The 23962-nt window shown below is 44.4% G+C and overlaps 1 protein-coding gene across 3 annotated transcripts in view; it reads left to right on the top strand.

Annotated features, from left to right (window-relative positions):
- The window catches only part of LRRC3B (leucine rich repeat containing 3B), a 91310-nt gene extending 78752 nt beyond the window's left edge, over window positions 1-12558 (top strand). For 2 of the 3 annotated variants that reach the window (XM_055416726.2, XM_055416721.2), the window contains one exon: window positions 10158-12558. In XM_055416726.2, the coding sequence (XP_055272701.1) occupies window positions 10321-11100 (780 nt within the window). In that variant the 5' untranslated portion in view covers window positions 10158-10320 and the 3' untranslated portion in view covers window positions 11101-12558. The remainder of the gene's footprint in view (window positions 1-10157) is intronic. The other variant, XM_088832603.1, reaches the window with a different exon arrangement.
- The last annotated feature ends 11404 nt before the right edge of the window (window positions 12559-23962 follow it).

The following is a 23962-nucleotide window of genomic DNA, read 5'->3' on the forward strand; positions in this document are numbered from 1 at the left end:
AACTTCTGCTTCATCTGCAATCAAAGCAAATCCTAAGGCCACTTTTTTTTCCCCAGGAGTTAAGATTTATTCATTTTAAATAATAAAAATACATCTTCCCAAGAATTTGATGCAATCATAAGAAATTACCCTGAAAATTCAGTTTCCCTAATTTAAAAAGTTCCAGTTTAATTACAGCTTCCAGTGGAAATATGCATAAAGTTGTCAGTTTATGTCAGTAAGTTGCATGAGAAAGAGGATATAAATTTTGAGAAGGCAAATGTAATGTACCATTTATAACAATTTTTCTTAAAACCATAGTCTATTCTATTTCTCATATTCACATTTCTTAAAATCTAATCCTGTTGAGATATGGATTAATAAGAGTTGTAACTGTGTATGTTTAATAACTATTTGCCGCTCCAGTATCCTTACCTGGAGAATCCCATGGACAGAGGAGCCTAGCAGGCTACAGCCAATAGGGTCACACAGAGTCAGACACGACGAAAGTGACTATGCACGCACGCAGTGATTGAATGTCAAAGTTAGAAGCTAGATATGGCTAACTCCAAAGCCTTCTCTTTGAGTTACCACTCTGTAAGGTTTGCAAGGGTCTTCCCAGCTGACACTAGTGGTAAATAACCTGCCTGCCAACACAGGAGATGCAGGTTCCATCCTTGCATTGGGAATCTCTCCTGGAGAAGGAAATGTCAACCCACTCCAGTATTCTTACCTCTTCAATCTCACGGACAGAGGAGCCAGACAGGCCATGAGGTCACGTAGAGTCAGACACAACTGAGCACACATGCGGAAGGTTTTCAAAGCCCTTAAGGATCATGTTATTAAAAATAAAAGTGGTGCCTGAGGCAGGATGAGAGCCTGAAATTGAAACATAGTAATATTCCATTTGTTGCAATTTATTTATGGGCATGTAAGTTTTAATCAAGATATTTCTTTCATTAAACAAGATGATCCTTTGTGCTAGCTATAGATTAGTCATTTTTTTTCATCTCTACCTGCAATGAATGTTATTAATAGTTGGTGGTGATTGTTTCTGTATGGTAATATTATTTGGCCTGAGAAGGATCAAGTGGCAAATTGAATTCTCATTTGCAAAACATGTGACCTCGTATTCCTTCAGAATATTTGCATGAAGTAAGAGGAGAAATAGTAGAGATAATATTAAATGTTCTTTAGTTAGATCTGAATTTGCCAATTATCATATTCTGTGGATGGTTATAAAAATTACAGGGCACTGGAGGCCTTTGGCAGGGGGACCAAGTATGTTTGGAAAATTCTGAGTTAATAGGTTCCTTTGCTGTCATTTCTCAGAACCTTAACTAGGCTGATGACCATTATAACTGTCAAAGAGGGCGTTTCTCAGACTTACGTGACTGCAGCTTACAGACAGTATTCCACAGAACCCTTGGGAAATCTGAACTTGACTGATGCCTTTGCAGGTGTGTTCAGGGTCAGTAACGTTTTGTCAGGCATCTGCTATGAAAGTGGCATAATTACAACCATACATGAAACCTGTGAGATAGGTGTTATTCTTATTTATAGCTGAGAAACCTTAGACTCCAAACAGTCACTTTGTTTTCCCAAGCTCCCCCAGCTGGTACCCAGACTGAGAGCTGGCCCTGGTTTTATCTAACCTCAGGCGTATGGCGTGCTGCACCCTTATCTAAGACTCAGAAAGTTTAAGCGGCTTTTAAGGGTGACTCAGCTGGTCAGAGGAGACATCATCTCTTGCATACATTTGTACTTTCTGTAACTCCTAACAGAAAATAGCTTATCAGTCAGTACCGACAGACCAACCCCTTTTTTTCTTACCCAGTTAATACCATGATTGTGCTCATGGCAAAAATTGTAATAGTAGAGAAGAGTATAAGATAAAAAGTCAAAATTCTCCAAACCATCTGCTCTAGAACCACACTCTGAAGATAAGACTATTACCCATTTTTTATATGTTCTTCCATAACGTTTTAATTACACAAGTGTGTGTGTGTGTTTGTGTGTAGATTGTTCTCTTTTGTTTTACATAGAGGGGATCATATATGTACATTTTCACTTAATGTTTATTTGACAGCTTTTATTAAATGTAATTATATATAATGGTATATTAGTTTCAAGTATGCAACATTGATTCAACATTTGTATATATTGCAAAAAAATTTGCTACCATAAGTCTAGTTAACTTCCATCATCACTTATAGTTGCATTTAGTTGATTTGCAGTATTATATTAGTTTCAGGTGTACATTGCAATGATTCTATACTTTTATAGACTATATTCCATTTGAAGTTATAAGACATTGGCTGTATTCGCTGGGCTGAACAGTTCATCCTGTACCTTGTTTTCTTAACTTAGTAGTTTGTTGCCTCTCAATCCTCTCTCCCTATTTTTCTCTTCTTCCACCCGTCTCCCCTTGGTTGAAGCAGTTTGTCTTCTGTATCTTGACACTGTTTCTGTTCTATTGTACCCATTTGCTTGTTTCTACATCTTTTGGATTCCACATATAGGTGAAAATATACAGTATTTGTCTTTCTCTGACTTACTTCACTAGCATAATCTCTTCCAGGTCCACCTATGTTGTTGGAAAAAGCAAGATTTCAATTTTTTTTTTTTATGGCTGATAGTGTTTCATCATCTTTCCATATGCCACATTTTCTTTATCCGTCTTTATCCAAGTGTTAATGGACATTTACGCTGTTTCCATATCTTGGCTATTGTAAATAACGCGGCTGTGAACATTGAGGTACGTGTGTCTATTTAAATCAGTGTTTTCATTTCCTTGATTTTAGATCTGAATCCTGTACTTTCCCCACTAAGTCATTGATTATGATAAGTTTTTTTTTTTTTTTTTTTTTAGTGGTAAGAGTCATCCATCCCACTCAGAAATGCAACTGAATTCAGCAAGGATAATGCTTTCTAAAAACAGTTTTCAAGTTGCCTCTGGACCTTGGAGTATCTTTGAGAGCCTACATTTATGTAGATTGTGTTAAGAGTTTGCAAAGCTCTCACTGTTGTAAATGCCTTAGGCACTTAGTGGGGAATAATAATAACAGAGAAGCAGAAAGGAACTGAGACAGATGTGTTCCCACTCAGCCTTCCTATAGCCTTGCAGCATGATGAATAATAAATACAGATGTCAGGGAAGACATAATCTTATCTTTAGTCTTTATTTAGCACCCAGAGAGAGATGCTGGGATCAAAAGAAAAAAAAAAAATGTGTCGTTTATTTACTAGTGCTGACTGAAAAAAAATAATAATAATCTAAAAGTTTCCAAATAAGTTTTGTTCCAGGACCTTAGTGAGGACTATAGCCCAAGAGACACAGCCTCTTATTAGCTCCAAGGAAGGCTCTGGAAAGGAAACAGAGGGTCCAGGATATACAGTAAGTCCCTTGCGAATGAACGAGTTCCTTTCCAAGAGTATGTTCATAAGTCCAGTTTGTTCACATGTCCATCAAAGTTAGCCTAGATACCCGACTAACGCAATCAACTACATAGTACTATTCTGCAAAGGTCTTATAATACTTTTTGCACAAATAATACATAAAAAATACAAAAAAATAAGGAAACATTTCCAATCTTACAGGACAGTACCGTGTAAAGTACACTGTACCAGCTGCATCACCAGTGCTTTTTCACTTGCTTCCTGACATTCTGGGCTTGAAATAAAAATCCTACACGAATGTATTCTATACAGAACTATACAGTAAAGTACGCAAAAGCCCAACCACTTACCGAGGATCCACACATAATAATGTACATCAGACATGTGATTGGGCATTAGACTGAGCAGCAACTTAGTTGACAGAAAACTTGAGCAAATAAAGAAATCAGTATGTAATTTCCTAACCACTGGACCACCAGAGAATTCCCCTGTTATGCCAGATTTTTAGACAAAGAATTTAAATGCACAGAAAGGTTTGACCAAGGTCACTAATAAGTGATAGTATCTAAACTTAGATAATTAAGTTATACTGAAGCAGAGCTGTATTTTTGTCTAAGTTGGGGCTCTTCAGAGAGTTAAAGAAAAGCAAAAGTAAACTGGTAATGTCTAGGTTATACCGTCCCCTGTTTTTTTGGGTTTTGTTTTAGATTTTTATGTTAGTTCCAGGTGAACAGCAAAGAGACTCTGCCATATATAGACGTGTATCCATTCTCCCCCAAACTCCCCTCCCGTCCAGGCTGCCATACTGGGGTACAGCCAATTAACAATATTATGATAGCTCCAGATGAACAGTGAAGGGACTCAACCACACATACACATGTATCCATTCCTCTCCAAACTCCCCTCCCATCCAGGCTGCCACATAACATTGAACAGAGTTCCCTGTGCTATACAGTGGTCCTTGTTGGTTATCCATCTTAAATTTAGCAGTGTGTACCCTCCATCCCAAACTCTGTAATTATCCCTTTCCCCCAGGAGCCATAAGTTTGTTCTCTAAGTCTGTGAGTCTGTTTCTGCTTGGTAAGTAAGTTCATCTGTATCATTTCTTTTCAGATTCCACACATAAGGGCTGTCTCCTTCTCTGTCTGACTTAACTTCACTCAGGATGTCCGTCTTTAAGTCCCTCCATGTTGCTGCAAGCGGCAGTGTTTCATTCTTTTTAATGGCTGGGTAGTATTCCATTATGGGGGCTTCCCTTGTGGCTCAGTCACTGAAGAATCCACCTGCAATGCAGAAGCCCCAGGTTCAACCCCTGGGTTGGGAAGATCCCTTGGAGAAGGAAATGGTAAACCACTCCAGTATCCTTGCCAAGAAAATCCCATGGACAGAGGAGCCTGGTGGGCTGCAGTCCAGAGGGTCAAAGAGCTGGACATGACTGAGCAGCTGACACTAGAAACACTAATATTCCATTTTATGTATGTATCATATCTTCATCTGTTCTTCTGTTGATGGACATTTAGGTTGCTTCCATGCAAGACAGAGTTTTTAATCAGCCACTGAAAGAACTGCCTTCTCACTTGGTAGTCTACTAAGTACATTTTTTCTTTTTTCTTTCTGGAAACAGTATTGAGGATTGCCACCCGATCCCAGCATTAATTACTGTAGCTCTAAAACTTGTGTGACAGGGGACTTCCCTGACTGAACGGTGGTTAAGACTGCAGTTCCACTGCAGGGGACACAAGTTCGATCCCTGGTCAGGGGAGCTCTGCATGCCGAGAGGTGCGACCAAAGGGGAGAAAAGGAAACTTGTGTGACAGGGACATGGGAGCAAGGCTTGGGTCTGGGGGTCAAATGGTCCTCTCTGGGGGCGCAGCTCAGACCTGACAGCAAACCCAGAAATCCCGCAGCTTCCTCGTGGCCCCAGACACGTTGGAAGGGAATGAGGGGGTGAGGATAGGGCAGAAGTAATGAGTTGAGGAATGAGAAGGGGAATTTAGGAGGCAGAAGAGCTGCTGCTTCATTTGGGCTGTCCCCTTGCTGGGTCGTCTTCCTCCCCAAGAGGGCAGGCGGAGGGCGGCTGTGCCCCTGTCATGTCACCAAGGTGACACCAGGGCTCCTTCATGTTCCACTCACTCATTCTGAAGTTAGCAAGGAGGCTTCCCCCAACTCACCCCGACAGAAGGATGGCTTGTTTGTTATTCTGGGTTTGTGGTTAGACCTGACGGGGTCAGAACAAGAGTGCATTTGGGCACTTCCTTAGCTCCGCCCTCTGCTGGAGAAGCACTGGTGTCTGCAGAATGCCTAGTTTTTACTCTGAGAGACACATCTCCCCACAGCTTCCCTTCCTGGGAATCGCTGTTTATCTAACCGGTACTTGCAGGCGATGCCAAGCTGATAATCCCTTTGGAAAACAGTCAATCAGCGCAACAGAGCAGAGAGACAGCTCTTCTGTCCTCCCTGCTGGAGGTAACCTTGATGCGATGTCTTTGGACGTCTCTACACGCTGCGTCTTTTGTCACTTCAAAGTCCTGGGTGAGGGTGAAGGCTCTAGAGGCTGTTGCAGCAACACAGCGATGTAGCCAGCCCCAGAAGATGCCATCCCCTTTTTGTGGATCACAGAGAGAAAATGAAATAGTTTTGAGTCCAGCCTCTTTGAGTGCAAGGAATATGCAGGATTTATACTCCCAGCAGGCATTTCCTCCTCTGTATGGGTGGACCATTTAGGGCATGAAGGATTTCATCTCAAAACAAGTTGCACTCTGATGTTGAGAAGATGCTTCCTAACCATCTCTTGTCTGTGACCATTGGACTGACCATTCTGGAGAAACAGTCTAGAGATGTGTGCTGAGAAAAAGTTCCATTCTTCAAGTAGGAGTCTACACTTGTGATTTTGCCAGAGGCTACTGTTTTGACATGTAAAACCAACAGACATTTGACGAGCTGACGCTTATGTGTCAAAATAAAGAAAATAATCACCATAGGGATGAAAAAGCACAGCTAGATTGCTGAATATTTCATTGATTCATTCATACGATGATAGATATTTATGTAGCTAGGAGCTGGAAATGCTTCTGGAATAATAATAATAATAACTATAGCTAACAAGTGTTGAGCACTTGGTACCTGCTATGCATTGTGCTAAATGCTTGGCGTGGATTATCTAATACAGTTCCCGTGTCAGCACTGCCCTCAGATGCTTTTATAATCTCTATATGAGGAGAAGCGGAGTGAAGTGTAGAGAGGTTAATACCTTGCCCACGGGCACAACGATCATAAGGATGAAAGCTGAAATACAAACTCAGTGCACTGTTTACCCCGTTCAGTTCAGTTCAGTTCAGTCGCTCAGTCGTGACCGACTCTTTGCGACCCCATGAATCACAGCACGCCAGGCCTCCCTGTCCATCACCAACTCCTCGTAATTGTTTGCTATTATTTCTACATGAGGCGGAAACAAGTCCCTGCCCTCACAGGGCTTACAGTCCAAACTGTTGTTGTTTAGCCACCAAAGTCGTGTCTGACTCTTTTGCAGCCGCATGGACTGTAGCCCAGGCAAGAATAATGGAGTGGGTTGCTGTTTCCTTCTCCAGGAGATCTTCCCGACCCGGGGATCAAACCCGAGTCTCCTGCCTTGGCAAGCAGGTTCTTTACTGCCACCTGGGAAGTCCAGTCTAAATTAGAGAATACTTTTCTCCAGATGGACTCCGTCTCTGGAGAGATGTGTGTCCTCCAGAGGCGGCTTTGTACGGGCTCACAGGATTTAGGCGGGTGGAGCTGGCACATACTCAGTTGGTGGAACTTGCTTGATGACAGGAAGCTCTCGTTTCTCCAGTCACACTCATCTGTCCATCTCCTGCCTCCTCCCAGCAACCTGGACCTTGGCCTCTGCCACCCTCCTTCTCCGATGTAGCCTCCAGTACCTTTCCTTTGTGTCTTTTCTCCCCCATCTAGGCAATTACTACAGTCCCCCAAAGCCCCACAATGAAGGTTTGCAGGAAGGAAAACACGGGAGGGAGGGGAACCTACGCTGCAGATGAAACGAGCTGTTGACGGATGGCTTAGTCAGCCTCGGGGTTCAGCTGCAGCCTCTCTGGCATCTGAGGGACTCAAGATTCCAAAAGCACATTCATTTCATTCTGCTGTTGCTAATCTGATTTTTTTCCGTGATGAACAACCCAGTTCGTTATGTTTTCAGCTCACATTAATCTTCTTTTCTGTGAGTTTGGTAACATTTGGAGTCATTTCCCTCTCTATTTATCCATCTGGGATCTTTAGAAAAGACAAGATTGCAGAGTCTTTTGTTGCTCACGGCTGTAAGAGGGATGAACCTTTTCCTGGTTCCTTAGATCCTGAGAGAGAATCCTCTGAAGGCAGGCATGGGTTCCCAGGGCAGGGAGCCCCCTCCCTGGGGCTCATGGGGTCCTCCGTGTGGCACTGTGTCGCAACATAACAGCATCAGAAGCCGCAGCAGTCCCTGGACTTTGTCTGTCCCCATGGAGCAGATGGAATCGGGAAACAGCTGTAGGGGTAGCGAGAAGAATTGTGAGATTGACCAGTCAGAACAAAGGCTTTGGCTTGATTGAGCTCTGTGACCGTTGGCAAGGCACAGAGTCTGTCTGAGAGCCACTTCCCCAGTCTGCGAGAATGCCTGTTCTCTTTACACGAGCTAGCGGTTTCAAGTGTAAACTTATATTCGCATCTCTATTTTGGGGTAAGTTCATAATCTTGCTCATATCACTAAAGCTTTGCAATTTCTTAGGCCTTTTTCCAACAACAGCTCAACAGGAAATATATATATAGATAGATAGATATACAAGATATATACATATATTTTATATAAGTGTATATAAAAGATATATATATGTGTGAAAGGTGAAAGGCACTCAGTCATGTCTGACTCTTTGCGATCCCATGGACTATACAGTCCACAGAATTCTCTAGGCCAGAATACTGGAGTGGGTAGCCTTTCCCTTCTCCAGGGGATATATACATACATTATATATATAATATCTATTATATATATATAATGCTTCCCCAGTAGCTCAGCAGTAAAGAATCTGCCTGCCAGTGCAGGAGACATAGGTTCAAACCCTGGATCAGGAAGATCCCCTGGAGAAGGAAATGGCAACTCAGTCCAGTATTCTTGCTGGAATAATCCCATGGACAGAGCAGCCTGGTGGGCTATAGTCCATAGTGTCACAAAGAGTTGGACATGACTGAGGGACAAATCACATAAATATGATTTTATATATATAAATGATTTTATATATATATACACACACACACAATTGGAAAGAAAAGAATAAGGTATTGAGGAAGACTTAGAGGCTAGTATTTCTTTTGGGGGGGAGCATTACATTTTTGTTTTATTTTAGAACATTTCTCTAGAATAGATTACTTGAAAGAAAATTACAGTGTCAAAAGATATATATATATATATATATATATACACACACACACATATATATGTAAAATTTAATGTTCTCAATAGATATTGCCAAATTTCTTTCCAAAACATATTCTCAAAATATGTGTTAATGAGGATGCCGTATTATCCTGTTCTTATAAGCATACTGCTGCTGTTGATGCTGCTAAGTCACTTCAGTCGTGTCCAACTCTGTGTGACCTCATAAACGGCAGCCCACCAGGCTCTCCCATCCCTGGGATTCTCCAGGCAAGAACACTGGAGTGGGTTGCCATCTCCTTCTCCAATGTGTGAAAGTGAAAAGTGAAAGTGAAGTTGCTCAGTCATATCTGACTCGTAGCGACCCCATGGACTGCAGCCCACCAGGCTCCTCTGTCCATGGGATTTTCCAGGCAAGAGTACTGGAGTGGCTTGCCATTGCCAGATGGTATTTTTAAAAATTATATTGATAGAAGAAAAACATTCATAGCTCATTTTGCAGTTGCATTTCTTTGGCTGCTAATTACGTCATTCCCCACCCCCCACCCCCAGCTTCACTGACATAACTTCATACAGAACTGTATAAGTTTAGGGTGCACAGCTTAATGATTTGACTTACATATAAGAGGCTAGTGTTTCTTAAAACTCTTTTTATACTGAAAAAAATAAAGACTTGGAGCTGTGTGTCATATTCAAAGATCTATTGGAGAGGGGCTACATTGTTTGGGAAACAAAGAGAATCCTGTGGAAATTCAGATAAGGACATCCTTCCGGGTGCGGTGTAGTCCCCAGAGGTCCCAAGGGAGGCAGCTCGTTTGGAGATTCCAGGCTGGAGGTCCCTGGAAACAGTGCTGGGAAGGTTGGGATGTACCCATTCATCCCATTCATAATTCAAGTAAGAGGTTTCTTTAGGGAAAATACTCCAAATTGGACAGCCGTTCAAAAGCCATGAAAGTCATCGTTATCTACAGTCATCAACCGTAAAATATCAGGGTGATTGCTCGTTGCCTCCCGCGTGAAGGGCTCGTTCGCACTGATGCCTCTTGCAGGAGGAAGGAGGGGGTGACTCCGTCTGGTTGCTGTCGACTTTAGGAAGGCCGGTGGAGAGGAGAGGAATCTGGACCATTTGCTCAGATTCCGCTCCAGGAACAACAAGGTCACTTGGAAATGTCGTTGTTTGTTGACCTTCCGCTCCCCCAGCACCTGGGATTTGAGCAGAGACTCCGATTACACAGATAACTCCCAATGGTGCTGATGGAAAGTACCTGCGTAACCAGCTCGTCTGTCCACATAAAATGCCGGATGCCTGTTTCATTGCTATGCACCCGCCCAGCCCCGTTTGCAAAAGAGCTCATTACGTCTGCCTTCTTCCCTTTAGGTGCCCACGCAAGGACCGGCATGATGAAGAGATGGGTGTGTGAGTAGCAGCCCTTTGGACCACGCCGGAAGGAGACCCACAGTGTGGACAGGGCTGGGACCGTGAGCACAGTGCTTATCGGAGTAGGTGAGGCTTGGGCTTGTGATTATGCTGACACTCCAGCATGAATCTGGTGGACCTGTGGTTAACTCGCTCCCTTTCCATGTGTCTCCTGCTCCAAAGTTTTGTTCTTATGATCCTGTGCTTTCATTCCGCCAGTATGTGTCCCAAGGGCTGTCTCTGCTCTTCCTCTGGGGGTTTAAATGTCACCTGTAGCAATGCGAATCTCAAGGAAATACCTAGAGATCTTCCGCCTGAAACGGTCCTCTTGTACCTGGACTCCAATCAGATCACATCCATCCCCAATGAGATTTTTAAGGACCTCCATCAACTAAGAGTTCTCAACCTGTCCAAAAATGGCATTGAGTTTATTGACGAGCACGCCTTCAAGGGAGTTGCTGAAACTCTGCAGACTCTGGACTTGTCTGACAACCGGATTCAGAGCGTGCACAAAAACGCCTTCAATAACCTGAAGGCCAGAGCCAGAATTGCCAACAACCCCTGGCACTGTGACTGCACGCTGCAGCAAGTCCTGCGGAGCATGGTGTCCAACCACGAGACAGCCCACAATGTGATCTGCAAGACCTCCGTGCTGGACGAACACGCTGGGAGGCCGTTCCTCAACGCTGCCAACGATGCCGACCTTTGTAACCTCCCGAAAAAAACGACTGATTACGCCATGCTGGTCACCATGTTTGGCTGGTTCACCATGGTGATCTCCTACGTGGTGTATTACGTGAGGCAGAATCAGGAGGACGCACGGAGACACCTCGAATACTTGAAGTCCCTGCCGAGCAGGCAAAAGAAAGCCGACGAACCCGACGACATCAGCACCGTGGTGTAGTGCCCGAGCTGCCTGGCATCGAAAAGGAAACCCGTTTGGGGTTGCAGTAGAATAAGCTGGTTTACTTCTCTCATCCATTGTAGACATTTGAAACTTTGTATCTCAGTTTCCTTTGAATTATGCCACTGTCGAACTTTGAACAAACATGACAACCTAACAACTCATTTTCCTTTAGGCAATCCACCCCTGAATTGTACCCCTGGTGGTATATTCCCGAGTCGGCTACTTCTCTGAACCTCAGTTAGATCCATCTCACTATTTAATAATGAAATTTATTTTTTTAATTTGAAACCAAATAAAAGCCTAACTTTGAATCATGAAAAACAGAGTGACTTATTGGTCCAGAAAACGCTACAAGTCATTCCATTGCTTTAGAGAGAAAAACAGACAACCCGTGTGAACCTAAAGAGCAATCCCAATGAGAGATGTGTTAGTAAGTTCTCCTGTACACTGGGGAGTCATAGCTGAGTTATCAGCCAAATAAAGTGTCTGTCAGACTTCAGAAGAGTAAGGCTTAGCAAACCCGGGTGATAATATGCAGCGTGACATCCTGCAGAGCCTTAAGTTCTGATGCTTCTAAGTGTTTGGTACCTAAAAGTCAGTGTGTTTAGCTAAACATACCATGTCTACTCTCTGCTAGACACATGGGAAAGAAAAAGACCACACATATTCTGTCCTCAAGATTACCTTGTGGTAAACAGAGGTCTCTGACCAGCATAGAAATGCCTATGCCAAAAACGAAGTTCCTAGTAATCATGCAAGCATCAACTTGCAAGCCCCGTGCAAGGCATTTGCCTACCATTACTATGGCTCTAGGGCTCCCCTAGTGGCTTAGTGGTAAAGAATCCACCTGTACTATAAGAGACGTGGGATCGATCCCTGGGTGGGGAAGATCCCCTGGAGGGAGGGCATGGCGACCCACTCCAGTACTCTTGCCTGGAGAATCCCATGGACAGAGGAGCCTGGTGGGCTACAGTCCACGGGGTTGCAAAGAGTTGGACACAATTGAAGCAGATGAGCATGCGTGAACTCTATACCTCTAAACCCTCACTCCTAGAGGAAAAAGTGACAGCCACCCCACCTACAGGGAGGAAGCTGTGTGTGAAAGAGGCCCAGTGTCCTGCCAAGGAGAAAGTTTCAGAACCTGAACCAAGCCTCCCTGTCCCCAGAGACTGAGGTCTTCTCATTGTGTTCTGACTGGGTTGGTTGATAGAGGTACAACTTATGTGTTAAAAAAAAAACACGCACCCGTGTTAAGTGTCCAGTTCCATACATTTGACAGACACACACATCTCTACATCAAGACGGCGTGTCCCTGATACTGTTCAGAGATAGGAGAAGCCTCGTCTGGTTCTTGGAGGAGGAAATTGTGTCTCTTCGGTTTCAGCTGCAGTCAAGCATCAGAGACCTGGGGGAGACATCACCAGGGGGCGAGGCAGGTGAGGGAGCAGAGGGACACTGGGGATAAGCATGTGGGGGGTGGGCGGGATGAAGGGGTCGGCGCAGGGGGAGGAGACAGACCGGCTGAGGCCACTTCATGAGGGCTGGACCCAGACTCTGGAATAAAAGCAACTAACAGCGTTTCTGGGACACTTCCTCTGGGCTGTCTTGGGTAATCCTCCCATAGCCCAGTGATGTAGTCGTTTGTGAACGAGGAATCAGAGGTGTAGGAGCTTAAGTAGTTGATTCAGAATCCTCAAGCTTGTTAGTATTGCAGATGCCGACACCCGGTCACCTGTGGACCTCACAGCCGTCCTACTGTATGCTTTGCAGTCGTGGACTGGACTACTTCAAGTTGCAGGCTCCCAAGCGATGGTTTAATTAAGAAAGAACAGCAAAAATAGCCCCTTGTGGGTTTACCTAGGAAGGAGGGATCCTTTGCCGTTTTGACTTACATGGCCTCCTCCAACTCATATGAGAGTATTTTGGGGCCTTCAAGAATCACATCTCTGCCCATGGAAAGCCCTATGGGGCCTGTCCTGTCCATACAGTTCCTGAGATGTGAAATTCAGGGTATGGGCCCGAGAACGCCTGCATTCCAGAGAGAAGGAAGCCTGAGTGTCTGCCTGTCTGTGCTAACTGGATTCGAATGCCTTTCAGCTGCGCTGGAGCTTCGCTGAAGATGTAACACCCCCTGGAGGACAACCTCATAATATATCTCTGTAAGTATTACCACAGAAAGACGCCTAACTGAATACACTTCCTTCCCCTGAAGAATAAGATCATTGCTAAGATCTCCTTTTAAAATATTCAGTTAATTCATTGTATTTACCTGTGTGTGTGAGTTACATTCATCTTAGAGAAGCTTTCACGAGTCACGTAATCCATTTCAGGTTGCTTTTTCCAGATAATCTTTTGCTCCTATTGTTGCTCCTGTGGATGATGTTCAGTCGCCAAGTCGCGTCTGACCCTTTGCAAGCCCACAGAATGCAACACACCGGCTCCTCTGTCCTCCACTGTCCTTCAGGGTTGACTCAAATTTGTGTCCATTGAGTCAATGATGCTATCTAAGCATCGCATCCTCTGTTGTCCCCTTCTCCTTTTGCCTTCAATCTTTCCAGCACCAGGGTCTTTTCCAATGAGTCGGCGCTTCGCCTCAGGTGGCCAAAGTATTAGAGCTTCATCATCAGTTCTTCTAATGAATATTCAGGGTTGAGTTCCTTTAGAATGGACTGGTTTGATCTCCTTGAAATCCAAGGGACGCTCAAGAGTCTCCTCGAGCACCACAGTTTGAAAGCATCAATTATAAAAGAATATAAAGAACTGACATAAGTGGTGTAAAGGTTTGATATAATTTAATCATCAGGTTCTTACAAATAGGAGCCTGTTTTCCTTCTGATCAGTTACATTAGTCTAGTGAAAGCACCTGTCCAGGCAAAGTGTCTGCAGAGTCTTGACGTGTAGTCCTGGTCTTGTCCAGATGCGGCCAAGTTTGATCCCCACATTTTAGTGTGTAATTCTCCACATACATGGAATTAAGAGAGCATCCGAGGTTAATCCTATTCCATGCCTGTCCATTTCCAGTAAACATTGTAAGTGAAAGTGCTTTAAAAAAAAAAAAATCACCTTTTAAAATTGTCATGGATTGGAGGATATAAGCCATTGGAGGAGAAAATTAATTTTTTTCTTTTTTTCAAACAATAACAGGCTATTGGGCTCCTTCAGGGCCAGAATGGAAAAGAAATACCCTTCCCATCAGCTTATAGGGATGTTTGACCCACCGGCCCAACAGGGCGTGATGCCAGGGAGTGGAAGGAGCTGCCTGAAGCTCACAGCTGGCTGTACAGAAAAAGGCCACCAGCGCACACTCAGGGTTGAGCCTAGCAAGCTCCACAATTTCTGAACCCTCACACACGTTTACGTGTATGGAGAGATACCCATTTTAGGGCTGTACGGTTTGGGAAATGAACTGTTATCTGAGGCACAGACCACCTTCCCTTCTGGAATGTTCTACCTAAACAGCTTCTTTGCTCAGCACCTGGTTCAGTGTCTTCTCACCTCCACCTTTATTTATTCAATTTTTGAATTCTTATTTCATACTGGAGTATAGCTGTGTTAGTTTCGGGTGTATAGCAGAGTGGCTCAGTGATACAGACATAAGCACCCATTATTTTTCAGATTCTGTACCCATATGGGCTGAGAATGCTGAGTCGAGTTCCCTGTGTGTCGAGTTCTCATTCGTTACGTTTTATACCTATAGGTCAACCCCGGTCTCCTAACTTACCCCTCCCTAACCACAACCTTTTCCATGAGAAAAACACCTGAAAAACACCTGAGAACTTTAATCGTTTGCAAAGTGCTTATCTCTGAAGCAAGGCAAACCATAAAACATGCCGATGCGACTGGAACATTTTCAAGAAAGGGATAGAAAGTTATGTAACGGGAGATTTAACTCCCAGGCACACGTCGGGAAATTGTAAGGCTCTGATATACAAAGCGTGCTATGTACACTTTGTCCCTTTTCCTGTCCTTCTCTGATTGCGTACAGTAATTCTTGCTCTGACATCCTCTAGCGGAAGGCAGTCTGGGGTAGGTTTTCTTATTGACTCACATTGTGAGTCCTCTCATTTTTCTGGCGCAGCTGGCAAGTGGAAAATTCTGCTTAATTAAATGTTCAGGTTACTAGAGACACGTGAACTCACAGAATGTCAGGAATGGAAATGTCCGAGAGCTGAGCTCACCTATTGATTCTCAGGTGTTGAAATCTTTGCAGGCTTGGGGACTCACACTTGCCCCTCCATATAATCATCTGTGTCCCTAATAGAACACCAATAAACTGTCCTGATAAACTGGCCCCCGTTTTCAAAGAAACAGAGCAACATAAACATTACCTCCCATGAAAGCATCCGTGGCTCTCGGTAAGTTTCTCTGAGGATTCAGAAGGCACTTAAGGTTCCTGCTTTGCCACAGTGTTGTAATCAAGGATACCGATGATTCGAAAAAGCTTCTTGTCCCCTCAACATGTGATGAGGGGACTCATTTCCCTTTCACAAATGGGCTCTGGATAACGTGCTCTGTGCCGTGTGTGACCTGGCTTTCCGGTGGAGACATGGAGACACTGATGTCAATGCACCTTCCTGGGTCGGGAGAGGTGATCGGTACTTGTTTCTTTGAGGGGCAGCATAAAAACAGCATGGTCAAGGACCAACCTGCAGGCAAGAGGCGGGTGAGCACCTTTAGAGGATGTTCTGCTCTGGGAACCCACTCCAGTGTTCTTGCCCGGAGAGTTCCATGGACAGAGGAGCCTGGCCGGCTCCAGTCCACAGGGTCACAGAGTCGGACACGACTGAGCCGCTAACACACACCCACACACACCGGTCTGTTTTCAGAGCTCTTGTCAGCCTGGCATCCCAAAGAGGCACCACTAATGGGTCAAGCTGGCTTGGCCAGACCCAAAGTGACCTAGAGGCAAACTCATTTACTGCACGTTTGCAAAGGCCTTCCGTGACCCTTTGCTGAATTCAAGCAAATGAACCAGTTTAGGGAAAAGGGAGACTTGAGTTCTATATCTCACATTGGCCCGAATTCATTATATAGATGGTCCCAAATGCACCAAATGATGGGTCACAGAGGCCCAGGGGGCACTCCTCGAGGTCCAAGACCTTCTCCTTCCAACCCAGGGAAATTATGATCTTGAGGACAGAAGACCTCACAGAGTCCTCTTGGGGCCACATAGAGGCCTGGGTTTCATAGGTTTCATGGGTGAGCAACAATGAAAGGAAATCTATCTTCATGACTCTAACTTCTTCAGCTTGAAAAGGACCAGAAGCTAGTGTGAATCACTTAAGAAGTGTGTGTGTGTCTGCGTGCACTCTGGGGTAACATGGGGAGCTGGGTCCCAAAAGCACCAGGAGACAAGATCCTGGGAATAATGAAAACAACATCTGTCAATCATTGGTCTAGAGAGAGCGCAGCTTTGGGTTTTCCGGGGAAATGATTAGATGTATTTTCAAGACTGTCCCCAAGTTCACTGAAAAACATTTACACTTGTCAGTAATGGCCACTGAGTCGATCAAGTTTGTGAACTGTGCTCTTTCTTTGGCTGACAGATCTGCACTTTGCTCACTATTTTCAAAAAAGAATCAGCTCATTTGCTTTATTTGCCTGTGGCCATATGAGCTTTCAACTGATGAGAAGTTTCCAGATATAACCTTGAAAACTAAGCCTAAAATGAATACATCATGGGTTTCTCTGGGGTTGAGACCAAAAATCTATTACTTTTTATATTTCATTTATTATTTTTCTCTCAGAGGAGTGTTTGCAAAATGAAAGGCAATCTAAAGTCTGGTTGTTGTTCTAAAGAAGAAAAGCCAGCTATTGAGCTAATAACATTGCTTGTTGAATAGATGTTAAAATAAAGTGTCTCGTGCTTCGTCGCTCAGGCATGTCCAACTCTTTCCAACCCCATGGACTGTAACCCTCCTGTCTCTTCTGTCCATGGGATTTTTTCCAGGCAAGAATGCTGGAGCAGGTTGCCATTTCATCCTCCGCGGAAAATGGCTCATAGATAACCAACAAGGACTTATTGCATAGCACAGGGAACTCTACTCAGAGGTCTGTGATAACCTATATGGGAAAGAATCTGAAAAGTAATGGTGGATGCATATGTGTAACTGATTCACTTTACTGTACCTGAAACGAACACAACACTGTAAACCAACCACGTTGTTGTTTAGTCCCTAAGTCGTGCCTGACTCTTTGCGACCCCATGGACTATAGCCCACCAGACTCTTCTGTCCATGGGATCTCCCAGGCAAGAATACTGGAGTGGGTTGCCATTTCCTTCTGCAGGGGATCTTCTCAAGCCAGGGATCGAATCTTCATGTCCTGCCAGTCTCCAGCGTTGCAGGTGGATCCCTCAACAGTGAGCCACCAGGGAAGCCCAACAATACTAAACCAACTATAACCAAGTATACTATAAATCAACTATGCTCATATAAAATTGAAAAAATAAAGTAGCTCATAGGGAGGAGAACGGTGCTAATTTATACAAATCCAGCTTCCTTAGGGTTGTCCCCATTTCTTCTGGAGGAAAGATACAGGAAAGACGTTCGTCTGCTCTCAGAGTCTTTCATCCTCACTGACAGTCGCCCTGATTCTCTGACTCTCTGGGGAGCAAGCTGCAGTGGCAAGAAGAGAATAACACATGAAGAAAATCTCGGGAAAGTGCTGCCTGGAAGCGAAGCTTTGGGGGGACAAACAGGGCTGATTGACAGTGACATTGACAAGGACTTCCATCTTTATATTAAAACATAGGCCGAGGAATCCCTGTGTACAAGTCACAGGTAAAGAAACTTAGGTAGGATAGAAGGCCCTTCCGTCGATTAATTTCACCCTCCCCTCACTGCAGCTACCGTGCACTTGGCATAGGAAGCGGTTCTGTTTACACCTTTCTTCTCACGACAGCCCTGCTGAGAAGATAGCATCATTGTTCCTCTGATCCCGACGAGGAGACTGAGGTTCAGAGTGGCCCAGGCTCACTCAGCTGCTGTGCCAGAGCAGAGCCCAGGTCTCTCCACCCGCAAAGCCGCCCGCTTATTTATCCTGTACCCTTCCATCCGGTGAAGTTGCACCTTAAGGCTCATGAGAATGAACAGAGTAGAATAGGGCAAGACATTTTTTCTTAGGCACAGGGGAGAAATGAAGTTCAAAAGGAAAGAAGCAAGCTTGTTCACCCAGCCAGTTAGCGGAGCCTGTGCCTGGGCACCGCGTCAAGTCAACCCCATTGCACGCCCATCTCTCTCTGCCCGGCCCTGACATCCCCTGGACACAGAAAGTAAACCCTGCTCCTGGGAGGACAGATCTGTGTGTAGCTCCCAGTCCATGATGACGCTTGGTTCCCCAGTTCCTGCTGGGGTGATGCTGAGGGTGGCGCTCAAGACGCTGCACTGTGGAGTCACGTCCCCATGAGTCCCACCAGCGCTATCTACACAGGGCAGATTCCCCTGGTAGCGCCTGCAGACAGTCACCAGACGGTTTTCTTCCGCAGCACACTTGGCACTTACACAGAAGGTTGGGGGTGCCAGGGAGCTGCCACCTGCGAGTCACCTGTAAGCAAGGACTCCTGGGGATTTGGTGGGGACGCACCAGGCCCCTCACTCACTGGCAAGTGGGACCCACCCTGGGTCCTCAGCGTTTGTGCTTAGCAAGACTTTGCTGCCACAAAGAGGGGACCACTCTCCCCTCCTGCAGAGTGAGTGTCACATCAACCTAAAATAAAGTTCTTTGGCCTCCTATGCCAGGAAATTAGGAGAAAAATATCCGTGCTTCTAATTTAGTGACTATATACAATCTTATAATCCGTCTAGCTGCAGTTTAATTTCCTTTACTTTTGACCTGCTGTTACATGTAGGTCAGTTACATGTTACACGTCAGTTATTCTGACTGGTTTCATTTACTATTTGCATGTTTTTATTTTAAGAATCTCCTTAAGACCCCTCCAACCCTTGATGTAATTAAACAGGGACGACATTTATGTTTATGTGCTGCCTGTCACATTTCCCTTAAATGAAACGTACGGATTGTTGCAGACTCATTCCTTTTTTTAAAATTGAAGCGCAGTTGATTTATAATGCTGTGTCAATCACTGCTGTACTGCAAAGTGATTCAGATATATATATACATATATATACACACACACATTCTTTTTTGAAAGATTCTTTTCCATTATGGCTTATCATGGGATATTGAATATAGTTCCCTGTGTGCTATAGGAAGACCTTGCTGTTTACCCATTTACTATATAATAGCTTGCATCTGCTAACCCCAAATTCCCATTCCATCCGTCCTCCACCTTTGCAAGAGGAAGGGCAATGATCTGTTTCAAGAGAGCACTTGGCTTTGGGGAGTTTTTGAAAAGAAGTCCATGTTCACTTCTACTCCAAGCTGACAGATCATATTGCCATTGTCACTGTCACTGATATTTTAGGACAAGTAATATTTTAGTGCTTCACTGCTTTTTCCCTCTGTTCTTTCCAACTGATACCATATGCTATCAGCTGAGTGGTGTCCCCTTCTAACATTATATGTTCAAGTCCTAACTGCCTATGACTAGTATCTCAGACGAAGCTACATTGTGGATTTTTGTTTTTGTTTTTTGGTTCTTTTGGCCGTGCTCCTTGGCTTGCAGAATCTTAGTTCTCTGCTCAGGGATTGAACTGGAGCCCTGGCAATGAGAGCAGTGGAGTCCTAACCACTGAACCGCCAGGGGATCCCCTGAATGCAACTGCATTTGGAGATAGACCTTCAAAGAGATAATTAGGTTGAAATGAGGTCTTTAGGATGGGCCTTCATCCAGCCTGAGGGTTGTCTTTACAAGAAGAGATCAGGACACACAGAGAGCCAGGACGCTCATGCAGAGAAAGATCACGTGAGGGTACAGAGAAGGCGCCGTCTGCAGCCACGGAGACAAACCTCAGGAGAAGCCGACCCGCCGACCCCTTCATCTTGGACATGCAGAACTGTGAGAAAACACATTTCTGTTGAGTCATCCACTCTGTGGTATGTTGTTATGGCAGCCCTAACAAACTAATACATCATGTTAACCCTTACTTTCCAGGGTTAACAATTTTGAAAGATTTTCTAGAGACTCAGTTATGAGAAATTTCAGGAAATGCAATCAATCAGTGAATGCCATTGCAAATCTGGATCTTCCTGTTTTGTTTCTTGTTTGCAGGGAGAATTTTGTTTTTGAAATAAATCTATTTCTGTCCTCTTGAAATGCCTCAGGGCTGGAAAGTAAGTATAATAGCTCTAAGAAATGAGGACTTCCATGTAAAATTACAAGAACAAGAGACAGAGTGACTATGTGATCAGGTTGTGCTGGCTTCCTTTCCAGAAAGCAAAGACAATTTTTTAAAGGGGAAAATGGCCATAGGTAATAAAACAGTCTAATTGGAAAAATGATCTGTGTGTCCCATATCTAATCACATCCGAATTCCTACTACACCTTCTGTCCCAGCTTCGGTAGAGTGTTTCCCCAGAGCTAAAAATCCCAACTATTAAAATATTTGTCCTTAAGAGCAGTAGCTCAATAGTGGAAAGTTCTTTGGATAAACAACAGGATCCTACTATATGCATAGCACAGGGAACTGTATTCAATATCCTATGATAAACCATAATGAAAAAGAACAGTAAAAAGAATGTATATACATGCATCATTTTGCCGTTTTATGTTCAGTTTACGGGGTTCTCACGGCAAGTATACTGGAGTGGTTTGCCATTCGCTCCTCCAGTGGATCACGTTTTGTCAAAACTCCCCACTATGACCCGTCCGTCTGGGGTGGCTCTGCATAGCGTGGCTCACAGCTTCACGGAGGCACTCAAGCCACTTCACCACGACAAGGCAGCAATCACGAAGGGGTAGCCTGGCGTGCTGCAGCCCAGGGGGTCGCAAAGAGTCGGAGATGACATGGCAACTGAACAAGAGCAACAAATACACGTGTGTAACTGAATCACTTTCCTGTCCAGCAGTAATTAACACAACATTGTAAGTCAACTGTACTCCAATTTAAAAATTGATTAACACTTTAAAAAATCATAAAAAATTGAAAGTCTTTTATCAATTCCTTTCCAGCAGTTTTCACACAGTTTCCAACAATTGGCTCAGTTTTACAGCTTCAGTGATCACTTCGTCCAGCAGTATACACAACCACCCCCGCCTTTCACAGAGCAATGCAGACACTATCACCCCAATTGACTTACGTCTGGTCGATGGTGCACACAGCTGGCTCCAGTTCTCACAGACTTTCCTACGGGCAAGACACTCAAAAGCCAGAGACAGCGGGAAGCCCATTAGAAAGCAGTTAATTGTGCCACAAATGCAGGTACTGTGGAGGCATCAAGTTCAGAGAGGCCCAATTAACCGCGTGTTTTAATTTGCCTTGTGGTGTGGCGAAAGGAGCACAGGATTTATTTTGCTTACAAAGTAAAAATAACTTGTGTTTAAACATCTGAGAAGACAGAATCATGCAGAAAATGAGAGTACTTTAAAGAACATGAAGAAAAAAATATAAAGTGGTCCAAGTCCCACCACTCAGAACTACGGTTGATATTTTCATCTTTATTCTAGACTTGGTCTCTCTCTTCCCCTCGACAATGCCAAGATGCTAACATGGCTCTCTTTCCCCCCAGTAATGCCAAGGCGCTGACACGGCCCTTCCTGACCAGCTTTGTCCAGATTTCCAGAACGATCTCTTGCTTCTATCCCCCAAACCCACTAGGCTTCTGCTTCCCTCATCCTGAAGTTCCCGCTGCCTCTCACGAGATCTTTGGAGAGTCCCAAGCCCAGATGAGCACGTGATCAGCTTTGCGTTTCTCAAAGATAACTGGCAGAAGCGGTCAGAATGACTTGTCAGGAGTGGGGAATGATGGGGGATGTGGAACTAGGGGGTTTACTGCGCTAAAGTCAGGTAGAAAAGGCTGGGCAGCGATGTGGCCGTGGAGACGGAGCTTCAGGGACTTGCAGAGACTCTCGGGAGATGCGATCAGGTGCGCAGTCTTTGCTCCCATCGCGTCCTTGCCACCTTCGTTGGGGTCACCACCGTCATCATAGCTGTTACTGTTGTCACTCTGCTCCAAGATAAGTAAAACGGGATTATACATGAAATCAGAGCCAAATTTGATTATACATGAACAGAATGGAGTTGATGAAGAGGCTTCGTAAAACCAGCCTCATTATTCTAGCCAGGCGACACGATTTCAGTGTCAAGTTCAACCTGGTGTAGCCAAAAATAGGTTTGATTTCAACCGCATCGCAGATTACGTGGTCTTACATTTTCCCTTCTGGTTGTCATAAGAGGATGAAGTTCATTTCATCCAAAGACCTCTTTTAATGAAGGTTTTAAATCAAAAGCTGTAACTGCTTGTCACCGTTCAGGCTGGTGCCGTTTATTAAATTCCTTGTGTGACACTTGACCTGAGTGCTGAAATCAGCTGGAATCTCTGTCTTTACGGTTCCTCCCCCATCTCCACACATGCGGGGACCTGCTTCTTTAGAGACCTGGGCAAGCTCTATATTTTCATTCAGGAGATTAGGGTGTGAGATGCCTGGCCCTTGAGCTCACAAAAGGAGGTGTTCCCTTACCACTCGAATGCCATCTCATGGAGTCTAAAAGCCCAATCCAAAATATTCTATTATAAAAGTAATAATAGTTGCCAAAAATTAAGTGCAATATTTTTAAGATTCAATATAATAAAATGCCCTCTGGGGCCCTTTTGTGTTGCAGAAATTTAACATCTGCCATAAAATGATGAAGATGATCACTGTCAGCTGATAACATTTATTAAGCAGTGACTGTGTGCTAGGTATCATGCTGTGCACTTGCTGGCCTTCCTCGGTTACTTCCTTAGGACAGCCTTCAGAAGGAGATCCTATTACAGTTCACAGTTCACAGATGAGAGAACTGCAGCTTGAAGAGGTCACACCTTCTCCAAGTACAGCAGGGGCTTCAGTTCCCTGAGCTGACTACAGCAGCAGCCTCAGGACGCTGCTCTGTGTCAGGAGAACACATGTCTCCACGTTTCTCATCATCATGCTAACTAATGCTTGGGTTAATTCATTTACACCTGAGAACCTTATGTATCATTATTATCCTCTTTCTCTACCTAAGGGTCTATACCCCAAAACCTCTAGTGGCTTACCAGGGCTCCCAAGTTAGGTAGGAAAAATGGGGGCCTCAACCTCGGGCTTCTGATGCATGGGGGTGTGCCTATGTTGGTTCCTCTTGTGTCAATCTATGTCATTCCAAGCCAACCTGTCATGGGGATGCCTAACTGGACATTTTGTGAATTCAGGGACATTGGATTTTGCCCAAGTTAACAATTTGCATGTCTTAACTGAGCTGCTGTGATTCAATAACTCTTGCTCATCATAAGGAACAGACTCTACAACTTAATAACTACAGGAATATTTGATTTTCATCATGTTGCAGTATGGGTTTCCTGGTGGCTCAGATGGTAAAGAATCTGTCTGCAAGGCAGGAGACCTAGGTTCGATCCCTGGGTCAGGAAGATCCCCTGGAGAAGAGAATGGCAACCCATTCCAGTATTCTTGCCTGGAGAATTCCATGGACAGAGGAGCCTAGAGGGCTACAGTGTATGGGGTCGCAAGCATAGGCCATGACTGAGCGACTGACACTCATTCACATGTTACAATGTACTGCCATTACTGAGAAAGTACCAGCCATTTTGAGTTGACAGGGATAGTTCAGGTAAGAGGTCTTAAGACAATAAATTAATAATGTAGTAAGTAGATTACATTATGGGTGCATACTGAATACCAATTTATTAATGTTCCCATTGCTCTTCTCCATGACAAGTTGGGTGCTATTAGCCATAACACACACTCTTTTCTTTGGGAAAG

This window comes from Moschus berezovskii, chromosome 26, assembly GCF_049115385.1.
Source record: "Moschus berezovskii isolate FMDL1 chromosome 26, NW_MosBer_1.0, whole genome shotgun sequence".
Classification (NCBI taxonomy): domain Eukaryota; kingdom Metazoa; phylum Chordata; class Mammalia; order Artiodactyla; family Moschidae; genus Moschus; species Moschus berezovskii.